The sequence below is a fragment of the Grammomys surdaster genome, unplaced genomic scaffold (genome assembly GCF_004785775.1).
Source record: "Grammomys surdaster isolate TR1022 unplaced genomic scaffold, NIH_TR_1.0 169, whole genome shotgun sequence".
NCBI classification, from domain to species: domain Eukaryota; kingdom Metazoa; phylum Chordata; class Mammalia; order Rodentia; family Muridae; genus Grammomys; species Grammomys surdaster.
Window position 1 is genome coordinate 10,735,956 of NW_021604617.1, and position 19,408 is coordinate 10,755,363.

The 19,408-nt window shown below is 43.3% G+C and overlaps 1 protein-coding gene across 4 annotated transcripts in view; it reads left to right on the forward strand.

The window, feature by feature from the left end:
* Window positions 1–19,408, forward strand: part of Runx2 (RUNX family transcription factor 2) — a 206,565-nt gene that overhangs the window by 159,697 nt on the left and 27,460 nt on the right. For all 4 annotated transcript variants that reach the window (XM_028766542.1, XM_028766545.1, XM_028766543.1 and 1 more), the window contains one exon: window positions 13,003–13,164. In XM_028766542.1, the coding sequence (XP_028622375.1) occupies window positions 13,003–13,164 (162 nt within the window). The remainder of the gene's footprint in view (window positions 1–13,002; window positions 13,165–19,408) is intronic.

Below are 19,408 nucleotides of genomic sequence, written 5' to 3' on the forward strand. Positions count from 1 at the left end.
TTTGGACGTGTCATTAACCATCTAAGTGAACACGTGTCATGTGTGACCACTTCCCTTTTCTGCTTTCCACTGGATATTATTTACGATCCCCAGGGAAGATAGTGTCCTAGAAGAGATACATTAGGAGTATCTGGCTTATGCTTTAATATGCAACAAAATCATTTTTTAATGATTAAAGTGCAGTTCTATAAAGCATGTGTTCACAGTAATAGTTTTAAAAATAATAACTGGGGAGGGGAACTGTTTGCCAGACAGTCTAAGGCCATATGAATTGCATGAGCAGTTATCTTGATGGGGTAAGGTCATCTTCCTCCACTTCAAACTAATTCTGTAGTCCCTTGGGGGAATAAAGCTCCTTTAGAAACTCAGAGGCTCTCCAGCCAACTATGCCAGTGGGATTAGCCTATGCATGGCTGGCTAACCTAGGCCCAGTCCACTGTTGCTTGTCCTGAAGCATTTGTCAGAATAATCCTCTCAGAAGTAGGATAGGACAGCTGAGTAGTGTGTGTCTCAACTTGCCATTCTCTTCAAGTGCAGAGTGACCACATGGTTCTGGGATGGGAGACAAGCCAGGCGGAGACATGGGCATAGGTGGTGTGGTGTGGTTGTGCATATAACTGATAGGGAACCCAAGAGAGGCTCATGAAGAGTGGCTGCAGGGTTCCACCAGTGTGGATATGGAGAGGAAAGTAAGCCAATGTGTCCCTTTTACCCAGAGGCACTGTGGAGCCTAAAAGAGATGAGGCCACCAACTCAAAAAAAAAAAAAAAAGACACACTATTGGAAGTAGTTCTGTTTTCCATTGGTGGTACTGTGTTTGAGTTTCTGAAGTCACTGGAAAGTCCTGCCCGGGCTTCTTCCTTTGAGAACCACTGGGCAGGGTGTCCAGGTAAATAGGCTTGCTGCTTTGCCCATGTGTGTACCGGAAATCTCATTGGAGGAAGCGGCTGATCACAATTCTTATTTTAAAAAAGGAACACAAATCCTGTGTGCAAACACTGTCTCACGTCTGTTAGCTTTGGGAGGCAGCCTCTACGTCCAGTCGAGATGAAGCATAAGTTCCCATCTTTAAAGAGCAAGGCTTCTGGGAGGGGATGGCAGCTACGGGCTCATGCTGTTGCTTAGCCTGCCAGAAATATCCACAAAGTGACTGATAGGAGGTACTCGGATTTGTGTCTGGTGGGATTCCCTTATTCTTCGAAGATCCTTCTAGAATCAGAGAGGGATGATCATCTGAGAACCATCAGTTTTTTGTCACAAAGATTCCTTTTTGTATTTTCTTCTTTCTGGACCTAAAGATCCACAGCTGGCATCTAGTGATAGCAAGAGGTGTCTGTGTGCTACACCTCGCTTCGTTCTGGTTGAATCTGTCTTTAGGTTTCTTTCCAGAGAACATGTTGGTTTCATTCTTCCATTCTTTTCCATGGCATCATATTTTTTTCTTATAGTTTCATATTGGTTTCACGTACATGTATGTAATATATGTATACATACATGTATACAATATATGTATGTATACAAGCATATATACATATCATTCCTCGTTATTAATTGCCTAGGGACCTTGCTCACCACCTTTGACTTTTGGTGATACCCTGTAGGCCAAAGGCTCAGGGGACTACACCGGATGGAAATATACAACCAGAAGACAGATGGGGGGGGGGTTAGGGAAGGCTGTCAGGCACGTCTGACCTAGGTGCGCTAGACTATACTTTGCTCATCCTGAAGTTTCTGGGGCTTCTTGCAAAGACTTACTGTGCATTGCCCATGTGGGGTGAATGACAATGATAATGTATTTATATATTTTCAAGCCAGAAACATATCCTAAGCCATCCTTAATTTGATGTATTAAACATATAAATTATATGCATATGTACATATAATACTTAATACTAATTTGTGTGTAATATTTTATCACTTAATATATAAAAACATACTCCAGGAATAAAGTTGCATAAAGTTGGAGGCCTTCCTTGTTCAATCAGAATTTTCTCTTTAATAGTTTAGAAACAATTCGCTTTAATGGAGCTTAAAACAACAGCCTTGGCAGAGGTTGTCAGTGTTGACTTATCTAGTGACCGAGAAAATTGGAGCCTGAGGAGATTTCTGACATCTGCTGAGCTGAAATAGGAAGTCTGTGTGTCTGGAAGAGAGCTTCGACAGGGTGGTTTTAACTGGGGATGGGGGAGGCTTTGAGAGGAATGTTAACTTACGTGTGAGATGTCACCAGATTGAATAGAGGGAAGGGGAAAGGCTTACAAACTTGATTTGATCTTTAATTGCTGGTTGTGGTGACTTTTGGGGGTCACATGTGGCTTGCAGTCTGTAGGTAACTTTGCTGTTGGATCACCCCATCTGCCCATCCCAGTCCTGACTCTCATAGTTGACCAGGGCAAGCGCTGCACTGTCCTGTCTCTCACAGTTGACCAGAGCAAGTGCTGCACTGTCCTTGCTCAGCTTCCTCTTTGACATTTGTTTTATGGTTCAAATTCTCTGTCCAGTGATTACTCCTCACACCTCACCTCACTGTGAAGCTTGCAAAGATGGCTTCTAACCTTTCTAGGCTGTGACAAAAATAACAGACAGATGTAGGACCAGAATGCTAGTAGGTGCCTTCTTCAAAGCTGGCTATGGTTTGCATTCCTGGTAGACCTCTTCACTGCTTCTACATCAGAGAGGAAGCATCTACCTTGCCAAGATTCAGGTACACATCAGGCAGGTGAACTTTCTACTAGCTGGTTGCCCTAAGAGTACTGGGGGCAAGTTTTAAGGGAGCCTCTTCTGCCTTCTGAGTTCTACAGTGATCAAGTGTGAAAAGTGCTTTGTATACAGGCTTTTTAGCAGGACTTCAGTGTTTTTTAGTGGATTGGAGGCATGCTGATGCTAGCAGTGGCTCCAAAATATTAATCAAAACTAAGAGTCTTACTAACAGCAAAGGCATTTTCATTCAGAAAAAGGAAGATGGAATAAAGAGTTATACATCCCACTACATACATATATGTATACATACATGTACACACATATACATGTAATATACATGTAACATACATGAAACATACATGTAATATATAAACATGTGTACACTCATATATTTCATATATGTATGTGTGTGTGTATGAAATCTCCATTGCCCTCAATCTTTGGTATATTTTAGTATCACCTGGAGGAGACTGTTAAAAGTTTCTTCAGCTTTGAATCAGAATATTGGAGATAGGGCAACAAAAGTTCCCTGCTTTAACACCCCAGGGTCACTTTGGCCATTCAGAGCCAATCCAGGCAGTGTCAAAAAGCCTCATTCTTATAGTCAGATTATGTGTTGAGCTGTTTAGTGTCTTCTGCTTGGCTCTCGGTTTTCCCAAGTGCCGCCCCTAGACTCTGCTTTGGAGTTCATTTCAGCTGCTGTTTTCCCTGCACATCCTTCCCTGGGTCTGGCCTTCAGCTGGATTCCTGCCCTTTTCTGTTATGATGCTGTCAGAAGGGAGAGTTTTAAATGCACCACTGACTGTGCCACCCCATTAAACAAACAAAGCAGAACAGAAAAATAAGCCCGGATGACCTGCCTATGCACTTAGCGTGAACGCTGGGGATTCCAGCGCAGGCCAGCAGCTCCTGTGACACCTGGCTCCTCCCCGTTCTGCGTCACCTGGCTCTCCCCCTCCCCCCCCCACCTTCTCATCTCAGGCCATGTTCACCCTTTTGTCAGGCTTCGTAAAGACACTGTCTGTCAAGTCCTCAAAAAGACCACACTGTCTCTTTCCTAGGAACTAGATACCTGGTGTCTCTTTGTTCGCCCCCTGTTAACTCCACACAGTTACCTTCTTGGCTTCTGCCTCCTGACTAGGTCTTGGCTTAATCCCCATGACATTAGGAACGCTCTGTCTGATGCCAAGGTTCCTTCTCCCATCTGTTCCTGTGGTGTCATAGATAGCTCCTTCCTATAACTTATCACAGCTAGATGATGATTTGATTAATGTCAGTCTCTCCTATCCAGCCGTAAACTCCAGAAGGGAGGAATTGCTAGCTCTATGTTTAATCTATCACTGATATTCCTAGAGCCCAATATAGTACCAGAACTGACAATAGTTTTCAATAGATGAACAAATGCCTAGTGACAATGGATAATCATATACCTGACTATAAATGTTACCATGCCTGAGGTGTGGCACCCCAGGTACCCTATCTGAACAATTTGATTGACACCAGCTCAATTTGAATTTGTATTTACTACACCCATACTGATTTGAACTTAGTGTCATGCCCCTTTGCCAGTCCCACCTCCTAGTTATAGTTCACATTGGGAGCATACCCTTTGAACCCTACTCCTTTCCTTCTGTCCACCTTACCAGCAAGGTCCGGGTTGTGATAAAGCTAAGGCCAGCTTAGATGTAACATATGGCAGACCCTTCTGATTCTTCTCTTGGGGTTTTCTTTAAGTATGGACAGCCACTCCATTTCTGTCTCACACTGCCCTGTGTTGATGTCAATGAAGACACACCTGTCAGCTCCCTGCCAAGAAGCACAGCTAGTTTCTGGTTTCTGCCATTTCCACGTCGAGTTCTGGGATACACCTAGAACTTTGGCTATACCTCCCATTTCTTATTCTCTTCCCTGCTCTTGTCTCCAGGGATTCATTAAGCCCTACTCTTGCACTAATAACCTGTTGGCATGCTTACAGAGCACCCAGTTTTATCCAAATGGCTTGCTGCTCTTTCCTGAAATTGTCATTCATGGCTCTGTGAATCAGTGGGTTGGTTTCCTGCCAAGTGCTTCTGTCTGCTAGCTTGCTTGGTTTGGGGGCCAGATGAGAAGCCAGAATCCTATTCTTGGGCTTTCTCTATTATGAGCCACTTTGTGATGGAAGGTCCCTCTCTGTGACATTTCCCATCAGCTGTCTTCCATAGTCATCTCGAGTTAGCACCTGCATTGCTTCTGTCCTTTCTGTTGCAAGGCTGTCTCCGGGAAGGACTGAGCAGGGAGCTCACGTTCCTGAACAGGAATCACAGAATTTTATACGTGAGAAAATCTTTCCCATATCCATTCTTACTTTGAGAGACCAGCAAGATTCTGATAATGTGAGTTACTGGTCTGTGGAAGCACACCCTTAGATGGAGGAGGCTATTCATGTTTAGATAGCTGGTCATTCAGCACGAGGATCTGAATGGAGTGAAACAAACTCATTCTGAAAATTCAGTCTAGCTGAAAGGGCTTTTGGAGAACGTATAGGATGTAGCCTTGAATATTTCCTGTACCTTGTTTTGAACTATAAATGTATACAAGTATGGATGAATGTCAAAATATGTTTATTGTGACAGAAATGTGTGGGAAAGAGGACAGACAGTGATTATCTGTTAACATAATTGGCCATATTTGACCCTAGTAGTTAGTGGTCAAGAGGCATGGTTCTAAAGTAGACTCTGTTTACACTTCACTCTAAATACTCCATTTTCCTCAATGAATACCTGAGCTTCACTCAGTCCTACTTGAATACTGAGTATGGAAATTGGATACATGCTAAGAGGTGACGGCGTGGAGGAGCTCTAGGGCTCCTCACCTGGAGCTGTGGCCACTGCAGACACACTGAATGGAAATCTCCACTGTTGTCTTGTTTCACATGCAGTTCTATTGGCATTGCCAACAGGAAGAAGCTCTTGTGTGCTATCCCAGGCTTTGCCGTGGTTCCCTGCTTCCTCTCTTCTCTATGTGAAACCTAGCACCATGCCCATGCTGTGTCTCTTTGTGATTCTTAGAAAAACCAACCGTTTATACACTCATGAGTGACCCACGTATTTATCCATGGGGACTTTCTGACACCAGCCTAGCAATCTGGTTCCTTCATCTCTCTTCTGCTGGGTTTTCTGGCTGTCCCACTCCTTCCACTAACAACATTTAGAAAGTTGCACATGTTTTCCTATAGCCAGTTCAGAGGGCCCCTCCCTCATGCTTCTTATTAGTATCTAATGTTCAATCATACAGGCATGGGCTTTTTGTTTTGGTCATTTTGGTTATTTGTGAGTTTGAAGGCAGACAGCTCCTCCCATATCAGCTGATGGAGTGTGCAGCTGCCCTCCGGTCTAGTTCCGTGAGCACAGCCTGCTTTCCTGGTGTCCCTACCTTTGTGTGAATGGATGTTTGCAGTTTTGTTGATGGATGTCAGACACTCAAGCTGCCCCTTTCAGTTGCTTTCTTGCAGCCTGGGCCTGGTGCTGTCTGTGCTGCCATATTTGGGGTTTATAAAGAGAAAAGAGCATATGTGCTCCTTAGAAACTCAGAGGTGGGGTGCAGGGACACTGTTGGAGGTGGAGAACTTAGAAAAACTGCTCTACCATTGGTGCTTTATGGCTTGTTTCTAACTTCAGAGTGTTATTGAAAACACAGATACATGCATGGGATACACAGCTTCTTTATGTCAAATGCTTGGTTCTTTCTAAGCCTTTCCCCCCACCCCCCACCCCAAGTTTCAAATGTAACCCTAGCTCTTAGTAACTGCTCTTGGTTTCTCGAGGTAACTGAGATTTCCTCAAGATTCGTGAACACTGTAGGTCTGAGAGATCATGTATGGCTGCTGGGTGTTCCTGGTGGCTCATGTCCACACAGCTGGGGGCTTTTCTTTCTAGTTCATCTGTGTCTCGAGGGCCATCCACATCTGCTGCCCTCCCCACTCTCCCATCCATCATCCCTGTCCAGCATGCCTGTAAGGACCACAGGCCCACTATTGGAAAGACCTGATTGTTCTCTCTCAAATGTATGTTACAGGCCAGATTTGATTCTCAGTTCCCGCTAAACTCTTCTTTTTAGGCAGCAGGAGTTTGTACAGAAGTAAAGGTGGGGAGTGATACTGAAACATGTTGGTGATAATTTACTATTTTAGATTTCTCGAGCACTTGAGAGTATGCACACATAAATTGTAATGCTAAAGGTTTTATTTCTAAGTGCTAATAAAAACATTTACACTCCTCCAATGCAGTGAGGAACTTTGGACACTGGTTTTGGAGGTTGGCACATTAAAAAAGAGTGAGCCGTAGTTTTAAAGCGTCATGGGACTATCAAAAGTTTAACAACAGTGACTGGGGACATGACTCAGTGGTCAAAACCATTGCTGTTCTTCCAGGAGACCCAGACTCAGTTCTCAGCACCCACAACCACCTACACCACCAGTTCCATAGGATCTGACGCCATCTTCTGGCATCCTTGGGGACGGCACACATTTGGCACAGATACACACATGAAGACAAAACACCCATACACATAAAATAAAAATAAATAAGTCTTTAAAAACAAATCTTAAAAAGCTCAACATGAGTTTTGATTTCTTTTGATACCTTCTGAGAGATTTTAGTTGCATTTGCTGTTCACCCAGGATATGACCTCCAGGCCATATTTGACACTTTCATGCTTTGGGCTTCAAAATCAACACTAGTCTTAGTTTGGAGTCAGCTCCTGATGCTTTCATCCTGTTTCTAAAGACCCCAAAAAGACAAGCCACACCATGTGGCTCTGGTGAGTTCAGGCAAAGGCACCCAAGGCTGAGCTGATTCTTGGTTAACAGGTCTGTTGCAGAGCTAGGTTCTGTAATGTCTCTAGTAGTGATTGTAGTGATACCCGAGCTGACTCATCTGAATACAGAGTGACTCTCAGAAGGCTCAGGTTTCTTCAGGAAGTACAGTTCAGAAGGCACTCGTGAGAACCAGTTAAGGTGACTTATCTCCACTGTAGACATTAATCACTATATACAGACACACATACACAGTCACATCCACACATATACACACTAATGCACATACACACACACACACACACAAATATACACATAAATACACACTCATACACAAACATATCCATATGTAAACACACATACACACATATACACATACATGTACACATAAATACACACATGCAAACATACATACAGAGACACATACGCATACACACAGATGTTGTGATCATATATTTAAGATTACATATTCTTAAAAAACAGATATTTTTGTTATTTTTCTCCCATCACAAGACTGGAAAGTTGGAGGCTATGCTATTTGAAAAGATGGGAATTTCTCTTTCTGAGATGAAACCAAGTCCAAGGAGGAGCAGGGTCAGAGATAAAGAGAGATGACTGATTCGGGACGTCTGTGTGATGAACACAGAGGCAGCCTGACCATGTGCTGAGTGAGATCTTCTCAAGCTCGGGAGGGAGATGTTTTATTTCTCCCTCTGTTACTAATGAAATTGAAGCTTAGACAGGCATGTCCTTTGTCCAGTCAGTGGCCCAGAAATGGTACCTGTGAGATGGATGGTTTATTTGCTCATTCACCGAGTATTAGGTAAGGCCCGGGATGGGGCTACTCAGAGCACACCCCTTCAGTATAAGCTGTCATTCCTCATACCTTATTTAGTAGGCTAAGGTGTGATACTTCTTATACTTTATTTTTCTTTAGTCTTCTCTCGTGCCTCCCCCCACCATTGTCTTATGATTTTAGGATGAGGACTGACCTTGAAGGAGATTGGCTGAGCTGCAGCCAATCCTCTGAGAGACAAAGGACAAAGTGTTCTTCCCTTGTTTAGTGTTAGTGAGAACATCCTTGGGAAAGGCTTCCACTCAAAGCAAAGTTGTCTTTTAAGGGTTCATTCTAGCTGACATCTGGCAGGCTGAAATTTTGTGTAAAACTTCTCAGTATAATAGCTCTTTCATAGCTTAAGAGAAATTTAGAATGATTCATTATGACATTTTATTATTATGTTATTTATTTAAGCCACCCGGAAGTTTGTTGCTGAGTGGCTTGTATGCTCAAGGCCTACATTTAATTATACCATCTGATCTCAGAAGTATTTAAGAGCTTCATACACACAGAGATGGTCCATACAGTGTGGAGTCAGACTTTTATTTCATTGATCATGATGCTGATTTGCCATACACTGTGAATTATTTGATTTGGCCACGAGGGCTTAATTCAAAGATGGTGTTGCCACCTCCATGTAAAATCAGCAGCTCCAGGAGAGCCGCCCTAGGTCAAGCCTGCCCATGTGAGTTAAAAAGTGCAGTGATGATTTTCACATAGATCTTAGGAGTTATCAAGAAGCTTTATTGCCGTCTCATCTTCCAAACGCGACAGTAGTTATTACTGTATTCACTTCACAGACAGAACCCTTTGGCTACTAAATAGGTACCACAAGTGGCAGTCAGCAGATCGGATCTGGCATGATTCCTGTCATGCTCATGAAACCCAGCCAGGATCATTATTCCCATTTCACAGATCAACCTCTGTGGCTAGGTGTTTAAGTGACCTACTCAACATAGTGGGTACCGGTAAACCTAGCCTCAGTCTGTCTTCACGGCCAGTGGACACAGCCACTTGGCCACATTTGCTTCAGCATGCTATGCAGCTGATGTCGTGTAGCTAAACAGGCTGACCCTCCACCGCACAGTGTCTCAGTAGAAAGCCTGTTCATTTCCCACTGTCCTGGGCTGGGCTGTTTCTCTGCACAAGGAGAACAGATCAGCCCATGTCACAACCAAGCACCCTCAAGCCCTTTGTGACATATGTGTGTGTGTGTATATATAAATATATATATATATATTTATATATATATACATATGTATGTATATATATTATGTGTATATACATATATATACACACATACATATACACATATATATGTATACACTACACACACACACGCACATATATGTATGTATGTATGTGTGTATATATATGTATATATATATATATATACACTTTTTAAAATTCATTTTTTATTCTGATCTCAGTCCTCTCTCCTCCTCCCAGTCTCCCACTCACATAGTTCCTCCCCTCCTTCTCCCTGAGAAGGGGAAGGCCTCTCCCTGGGTACCAGCTCACCTTGCCATATCAACTCACTGCAGGGCTAGGCACATCCTCTGTCACTGAGACCAGTTACAGGGAACAGGAGTCACAGGCAGGCAACAGAGTCAGGAACAGCCTGAGTTGTTGCCTCCCCTTCTCCCACTGCCCCCTATGAAGACCAAGCTGCATATTTGCTACATATGTGCCGGGGGCAATAGTCTAGCCCATGTACGCTCTTTGGATGGTGGTTCAGTCAGTGGGAGCCCTTAGAGGTCCAGGTTAGTTTTCTCTGTTGATCTTCTTATAGAGTCGCTGTCTCCTCCCAGTCCCTCAATCTTTTCCCCAGCTCTTCCACAAGACTCTCTGAGCTCCATCTTTTGTTCCTTTGTGATGTTTTAATCACCACCATCATTCCTTGGGTTTCGTCGTGATTTCCTCCAGTTTAGACAGGGAGGAGTAACCCACTAACTCACTGTTGGCTTTGAGGACTGGACACACAGACCAAACTGCTTGCTGAGGAAGTTGTCTGGCGCAGTTAAATCTAAACTTTGCAAACTTAACTTCTGTTCATCCAGACCCCTGTCTTGTCACTGCGTGGTGGTTGTCGGTTGTCCCTTTCATCTGTTGAGAATGTGTTTGACTCCAGCCCCTTGCCTTTTACGAGACAGTTTTCCTGCTCTGTAAGGAGCCAACCCTTTCCCATCTGAAGATGGTTTCCCATTTCTCTAACTAGTAACTTACACTCGTGGTGGAAGGCAAAGAGTTACATCAGTATCTGAGGATAACGAGGACCAGTCACTCGGAATTGAAATGCTGCCAATCTGTGCAATCTCAACCTTGGGAGTTTTAAAGCCTAGAAATTCATTAGTTTTAATCATCAAATGTCTTTTAGACTTCTGAAGAAAGCTTATGTTATCACAGCATTGACTTTTTCTTAAGTCGCAAACTCGGGTAAATGCTTCTTAAGCTTGAATTGGGGGTGTCCTCCATATCTATTAATGTCAGTAAACATCAGATAAATATCCAGATGTATTTAATTATTTCCACTCAAGGAAGTATGTCCTATTTAGATAATCTTTAAATAAATTGTTTCCAAACTGAACAAATAAACAAGAAATAGCTGAAACTCAGCAGCTTCAACTGCATAGAAAAACCTAGAGGCTTTAAAAGAGGAACTAGCCCAGGAAAAATCTGAGTCCCCTTATGTATTCATTTTTATTTTGAGAAATAAACCTGAATTGACTGTTCAGATATGTTTTTGTTTTTAAATTAGGCTGCTGATTTTCAAAGAATAAGAGTCAGTTCAATGGAGAGTTTCATACCTGTTCCAATATGCTAAACCTCTGATATATTTTAAGTATGGAATGAACAATCAAGAATATTTTGTGTTTGTTGTTGTTAGTTCTGTTTTAAGATAAGAATGTAAGAATGAGGGTTGCAGAGATGGCTCAGAGAATTGGGTCATGTTCTGCAATTTCACGGGGTGGGAGTTCAGTTCCCAGCTGGCAATGGATGGCTTCCGACTGCTGGCAACTCCAGCTCTAGGGGATCCAGTGCCCCTTCTGGCCCCTGCAGGCACCTGCTCTCATCACACACACACACACACACACACACACACACACACACAGGCACACACACACATTGAAAGTCTCATAATCCCTTTATGGATGAGGAAACCCAGGCTCTGTGTGGTCAAGGCTGAGTGGGGAACCAGTTATAACCATTGCTAAGCCCATCTACGTGCAAACACACCAACCGTCCTGTAAACAGCCAACTCCGTTCATGTTTGAAGTTAGCATAACAATTTTTAAGTTTGCATTTAAAACCAATTAAGTGAAATTTGCTTATGTTTCTGTTAGTGGATTTTTGAGAGAGATTAAAAAAGAGTCTTTATGTTGGAAATAGCAACAAGTTTATCTTCTTATCTCTGCCCAAACCACCCTGAACACACCTGGTTTCACCTAATCCAGGAAGCTATGTGTGTTTGGGTCTAGATAATACTTGAATGGGTGACCCCTGGGAATACCAGGCAGTATAGGCTCAAAGGGGAAAACAAAACAAAACAAAACAAAACAAAACAAAACAAAACAAAACTGCCTTCTCTTTTCTTAGACAAATGGATGCTGGCCTTTTAGTAAACTTCCTAGCCTTGGCTTCCATGTCTCAGAACCCAGGAGAGATATGTCAAAGACATTATCAGCCCTCAGCAATTAACCTTGATCAGTTTTCTGCCCATTATTTTTATTATCAATGACTGTAGGAAGCTCTAAGCCACAGTTCAAACACATGACACTTAAAAAAGAGAGAGAGAGAGAGAGATTTGAGTGGTATTAAAGCATTTTCCTATTCTCCTGTTTGGAGTTATCTTCTTGCTGTCAGGAACTCATATGCTTGCCCTTGAACCTGGATAGCGATATAGCTTCTCAGTATTCAATCACAGTTGGTTTTTTTTTACATTGACTTTTGTCTTTTCTCAAAGGTTATTGTCTGTTTTTGCTTTATTATTAGATAATGTACCCCGCTTCCTTCTTTTCTAGTGAGTTAGCATCCTTCCTCTCCTCTGTTCTCTCCCTCATCCTTGCCCCTTGACGCTCCCAGTAGAGAATGCCATTCCACTGACTCCCAGAGAGAACGCTCATTGCAGGGGAGCACAGAAGCAGGCACTCCAAGAAGGAAGAAACACTCCCAAAACATGGCAACCAGATAAGCAACCGTGAAAGGCGCAGTCTAAGTCTTTTGGCAAATTATACAAGTTAATTGATAGAAAAAAATATAATTAAAAAATGCGTTCAGGGAAGGAATCTTTGAAAATACAGAGAATAAATAAAATAAATTCCACTTTTTGAAAATAAACAAAGTGGATTGTTTTCAAAATGGCCACTGGATCTTCCAAATAGAAATATTTATGCATAAGAGATACAAATGGGCCTTATGCACAGACATACCCATTTTGTCATGTCCATTGAGACATCAAGTCTAGAGAGCTCTGGGCTACTTGAGGCCTAAAAGGGAGAGGCCGTGGGATTTATTTATTCTTCTTATTATTTATTTTAGAATCTCGTTTTTTGTTTTTTTGTTTTTTTCTTCTGTGCTGTGTCCTAAGTTCTGGGCTGCATGATTTTTAGGCTGTGGAAGCTGGAATACTGAACAGGTTTTGTGTTTCATCTTTTTTTTTTTTCCTTCCCAGATCCCAGGCAGGCACAGTCTTCCCCACCGTGGTCCTATGACCAGTCTTACCCCTCTTATCTGAGCCAGATGACATCCCCGTCCATCCACTCCACCACACCGCTGTCTTCCACACGGGGCACCGGGCTACCTGCCATCACCGACGTGCCCAGGCGTATTTCAGGTAAAGACCAAGCTTTAACTAGAAGCCCACCCCTGCACAGGGGCTGGGGTGGGGGTGGTGATGGAACAAACCTGGCTTAGCTATGCTGCTCACAGTTACTGTCTATTGGAGATAAGTGACATTAGGTACTCAGTCTTCTGTATTTACGGGGCTCTCAAACACTTGAACATTCTTAACTCAAGGGATGAAAATCCACCAGAGATGGCATACTTTTCTTAAGATAGCCGTTAGTATTACCCAGTCAGTTATGGTCCTGCTGAATTGTATCCTATTAGAGGGTACAGCTAGGACCTTCTCCCAAAGGTCACATGCTAGGTCGTCCTCTGCTTGTAAACCAAAGGACAGACTGACGGTAACACCCTCCACTCCTAAAACCCGGGCTCCATAGTAGCTAGTTCCAAGAGAGATCACCCTCAAGCTTAAGATATTTATGAGAGAGACCTAGTCATTCACAGCACTGTGAGCCCCAGAGGAACCTTGAAAGGCAGCATGCAGCAGCTCAAGAGTGAGGCACACTGTCACTCTGTGGTGCCCCCCACACTCACAAAACCACTCCCCCAAAGCTGTGGATCATATTTGAATGTGTGTCTGCAATGACCTGGCTATCCTCCTCTCTATCCTGCAGGATTTAGCAGAGGGAGCCAGAAAGTTACCCTAAAGACTTCAGACAGACATGTAGAGCGAGAAGCTAAAGGCCCTCACCCGACCATATGAGTCTCATAAATAAGGAAAGCAATCCCTCGCTCACTCTGATGTGCACCCCACTCTCATTAATAATCAGATATGACTCCACAGGGCCACACAGCCACTGTGTCTCATGTCATCTTGTGTCAGCCTTTGGGCCCCAAGCACCTGTTTGACTCCTGGCCAGGTTAATGCCTTTCTTTCTCTCTTTCTGTTTCTGTTTCCGTGTGTGTGTCTCTTTCTCTCTCTATCAATTCTCTGCAAAGCTCGGAGTCGTTACTCTCTCCGCTGAGTCGTCACTGACAAGCTGAAGCTCCACCAGCAGGCTTCCCTTAGTCCACTCTCCTTTGTTTCTTTCAAGTTGGGAGGAGGGAAGGCTTTGTTTCTCAAGCGAGTAGCAGGAAAGGGCTCTCTGGTCCCAGTGCCTTCACATTTTCTGCTGCAGATGGACTCCCCCGGGGTGAGTAGGGATGGGAGATGGTGGAGGGAGAGCTGGAAGGTTCTTTGGATAACCATGTTACCACTTTTTATTGACCACTGCTGCCTGTGCTTGTGAATCACATGACATCTATTGGGAGCTGGGCCAAGGGTCGTATAGTATAGGCGTTTAGTTTTCCTCTGTTGAGTGAAATCACTGTCTCTTGTAGGCAAGACATCCATCAGGGATACATGAGAGGAAGGGGAAGACACACAGGGGGCTAGAAAGTGTGCCTGGGGCTGGGGTTGACTTAGTTTTGATTGTTTCATCTGTGTTTCAGATGAAGCATTGGTTTTACTTAGAGCCAAAGCTCCTCTTGAACTTGGGCAAGACTTGTGTGCGTTTAGGGTCTCTTTGGGCTTCCATCAGACCAGCCCTTTGCAGTTGAAGCAGATTTTTTGCTCTTTGAAAAAGCTCCAGTGGGGTTGGAGAGATGGCTCAGCCGCACCTGCTGCTCTGAAAGGACACAAATTCGTCTCCCAACACTCACATTGAGCAGGTCAAAACCACCGATGACTCCAGTCCCAGGAGATCTGATAGCCTCTTCTCATCTCTATGGGGGCCAGGCACACACATGGTACACATACATACACTCAGGCAATCACACATGCACAGAAAATAAAAGTAAAATAAATCCCTGAAAAGAAGGAAAGAGCCCCAGAGGACAATCGCAGCTATAGAGACACAAACCTACACAATGTTGTTAGCGAGGTGTGTTCATATACAGAGCCATCATGGAAATGGCTGTATACTGCCTTGAACAGATGATCACCCAGTGGGCTAGGCATCAGAGTGCCGTTCACACATGTGATGTGGATCAGTCCGGTTATTTTGTTCTTGTCACTTCAGGCATTTCCATGACGTGACATTATAGCTCTTTCTGTTCTACAGAGAAGGAGGTAGGAGCCGAAGCTGGCTGGTTATGCAGCTGTTTATTGATCTTAAGCCAAAGGCAGGAATGTGCCCCCACTTTATACTGGTTTCAAAGGCAGCTTAGTCCAGTTTTGTCCTCTTCTCTGAGCATTGCAGTGAGTCGTGACTGGTGAAGGCATAACAGGGAGCCACGGTGGGAGGTTCTATATAAACATTACCGAGAACAGAAAATCCCTCCTGTCAGCATGTGGAGAAACAGGAAGGAACAGGCAGCTGTGGACTGTCAGGATCTGAGAGAACCCTCCACCTCCTGACCTCGCTCCTGGTTGTGGGGCTGTGCCTGAACCGGAGCACTACCTGATAGGCTCAGATCATACCTCGAGGAGCTAGTGCGTGGTCCACTCCCCAGGGTCCATCCTTGGGATCATGATGAAGAGATGGTTCTTCTGTAGGGTCCTAGGGGCCGAATTACACAATTTCTACTTTATCATTATTTACCTCAGTATATAAAGCCATCCTCAAGATACATGAGACTGAACTTCTCCTACAAGTGAGACTTGAAGGTTTTTTTTTCTCTCTCTAGAAAATAAAACCCTTTGAATGCAATTTATGTGTACCATGCCAGGTCCTCTGGTCTGCCTCTAACATAGGCAGCTACCATTTGCCTCTAACATGGACAGCTCAAATGCTAACCTCTGTGACCATACCCCAAGAAGTCCCATGGTCACCTTCACGATGCTTTTGGGACATATCTCCCCATCCAAAGGGATACACAAAAATACCTGCCAATGATGCTGGGTGACCCTACTTAGGTTTATGAAACTTTATTAATTACTTGGGAAGTATACACTCTTCAGGATAGACCTGACACACAGTATGTGGCATTATAGCTGATATACTGAAGCTAAATTGTTTTTAAAGTTGTATATCTGTATGTCATTTGCAGGCAAGGCTTGGCTTAAGTTAATGTAATAAAAAGGAATATAAACTTTTTAAAGGAGATTATTTTCTTAATAAAAATGAATCCCCACAGAACACATTTAAAACAAAAAAAAGTATTTAAATGAGTTAACACTCCTATGAAGTTAAAAAACATCACTTTATAAAATATATAGCACACAGAATTACTAAAGCGTTCACATTATTGTTAGTAACATTTATAAGGATATTTACATATAGAGCTAAACTCAGGACATTCACAAAAGTCACTAGAGTAGCAAGAAAAAAATTAATTATGTAATAAATCAAAAATCTTAGGTTGTACTTGTATTTACTTGGGGTGGGAGGGTTCTCTGTTCCAAGAATAGAAACAATTAGAAAGATGAGTTTCTAAAGAAATTCCAATTCACCCTAAAATGCTATTCAAAAGAGATACTCTGAATTATTGTACTTGAAGACCCCGGTAAAGGAGTGGGGTTCTTCATTTTCTCTGTGTGTGCCCTTGCCTCTACCTTTTCAAGTGTGGATTCAGCTCTAGAACCTAAGGAATTATGTCCATAGTGTACTCTTATTTCCTATAGTTTTCTTTCTGGAAGCCAGGCAGGAACAAAAGCAGGTCTACTGAAATGATAAGAGACCCGATACCTGTGCTCCCCAGTTCATTACAGAGAAAGGTGTGCTGTCAGATGTCTTGAAGTTCATAGGCACAACATGAAAAAAATCAGGCTGTTTCCTCTTACTCTCATGCAGCCTTAAATAGTGTTGCAACAACAAGAGTTGTTTACAGGCTCATAAGCAAACACCATCTTATTTTCATTTAGCTGACAAAGGGGTCCTTCTTCGTCGTAATGACTTTGGGGCATACTCAGTTCTATTATACAAGTGAGGTTCAGCATATCAGACACCAGCCTCGTGGCATCACAGTGCAGAAGCAGCCCTGGACATCCTGGGCTTCTTACCCACCACCTATATTACAATAAGTAAGACCTTCTATCATAAACTAAGTGTGGCGAGCATCCTGACCCAGGTGGCTTTAAAGGTGACCTCACCTCATCTTGTGATGTGCCACGGAAGTAGAGTGATTGCTCAGTGCTTCCTTAAAGAAACAGGTTGAAACACTGGAGAGACCAGAAGCTGTATCAGGACTTTTACCATTGTAACAGAGCTGTCTGTCACTGGTGCTGCTGGGTTGGTGCAGGGCACTTGTATGGCTTCACATAATGATTACAGCTCATTTTCTGGAGATCATTACAAAATACTCTGTAGACAATTATTGACCTTCAGACTGTGTTTCATGTAGTAATCCTGCCACTGAAGGAAGAGACAGTCCTTACTGACTGAATCACTACTTTTGAGTCCAATGGGGAGACCCCATTCTCTTCCTACCTTGGAATGTACAGGTCCTTCCTACCTCAGCTGGCTCTTTTCCCTCCTTTCTTCCCTCCTGTCTGACCTCCTCTTCTGTGATGTGGAGGTGGAAGGGACAGATGCAGGCACTTCCCTGTGGCGTCTCTCACGTGGCCTGCAGTACTCTGTGGAGGTCCCATTCATGACACATGCTGGACACACAGGGAAGACTCATAGACGTTGTCTGCCTCAGTTACTTTGGGAGAGGCCTCCAGGGGTTATACTGAGAACTTTTCCATGGCATATACTTTTTTTTTTTTAAATATGAAGTTACTTTTCCCTGAAAGTTTCCTTTTCTTTTTTCCTATATAAGCAAATAGTCTTGAATCTCTTCTGGAAATATCTTAGTCTCAGAAGCAGTTTTGCTCAGCTTCACAAAGCTGTTAAAAAGCTGTCCATCCTACGGGCTCTCAGTTGATATTTCCCAAACTCAGCAGAGTAGGCTGTAAAAAAAAAAGTCACTGACAATTATTGTATCGATACCACAAGATATAGAAATTGCCAGTGGGGAGCTGGGCGACCATGTGATCACTTGAAATGTGTCAGGAGGATCAGCCCACGTAATTTAAAACCCAGTGGTATTTGATGGAACTCAAGTCTCCTGAGTCCAGATTTTAAAATCAATAGCTCCAGTAGTGTGCCCCATCCACGGGTGCACTCACTTCTCCATGTCCAAGAGGGAACAGTGCCTCCCTCTTGGAGAAAAGAAAAAGAAAACTCTAGCTATTAATACTAAACCAGAAAGTTAAAACAGCTTTAATAAAATATCAGAGATCCTCCATTTTTTTTTTTTTTCTGCAGACCCACTTCTCTATTAAGAGCCTGTTTGGCGAACACACCTCTGCCATGGCACCTCTGGCAAGTAATTAAGCTCTATGAGAGCCACTCTTATTTTGAAGAGGGTCTCTGTTTAAAGCTGTAAAGGGGGGAAGTTATTAAATTTAATGGACCCTAAACAAAGGCAAGTGCCATGTGTTAACAATGGCATGTCCCATATTCCTCTCCTCATATCAATGGTGATTGACCTGAACATTTTCAAATTTGTAGGTCAGGGTTCATCTTGCTTTCCCTAAAAATAGTCTGTCTTCCGACAAGAGCAGATGGTGTTTTAATCCCACTTGAACGTCGATTTACTCTAGTGCTGGGAACAAAGACATGGTTTCCAGTTCTGCCCTGTCCATCGGAGAATGTTGGCGCAGGCCGTAAGGCTGACTAAGTCTGTTTGCATGACTAATTGCAGTTATTTTTAGTTAGCCTTGGGTACCCCAGCTCAGTGTAACCTGTGTGTGTGGTTTGACTCTGATTTTTTTAAATACATAGATCTTGTCAATTGTTACCGGGGCAGGGTGGGGGTGGAATTTACCTCTGACACGTGCAACCACCCACACAAAGGGCAAAGATCTATTGAAGAAAGGGGCCGTGCTTATGCAGAGACAGAAGGCACGTGATCACACATTTTCCTGTATGGTTTGATGCAGCTTGCTCTCACAGGAGCCTGCGAGCCCTCTCACCAGATGTACTGACTTTCTCGGGACACGGGGGCTGCTGTGATCCGGGAAGAGCGTGGAAACAGTTTAGCTGAGGAAAACCTGATTTTAGTTTCAGCATCACTAGGAGTCTTTGTACCATTCTCAGCTGCATCCCTTGGCGTATTGTGCCTCAGTGGCTCCTCGGAACAAAGTGACTCAACATTGCTTGTCAGTCATATCCGTGTCTCAGAATGTTTCAAGGAGTAAGGCGACATCAGGACTTACCGAATAAATGTCAGGGAGAAAACCAAGTTGCATTACTGCTTTTGAAAGAATAGAAAATGCTGATGATACGTGTGTGCACATCATCACATGATACGTGTGTGCACATCAT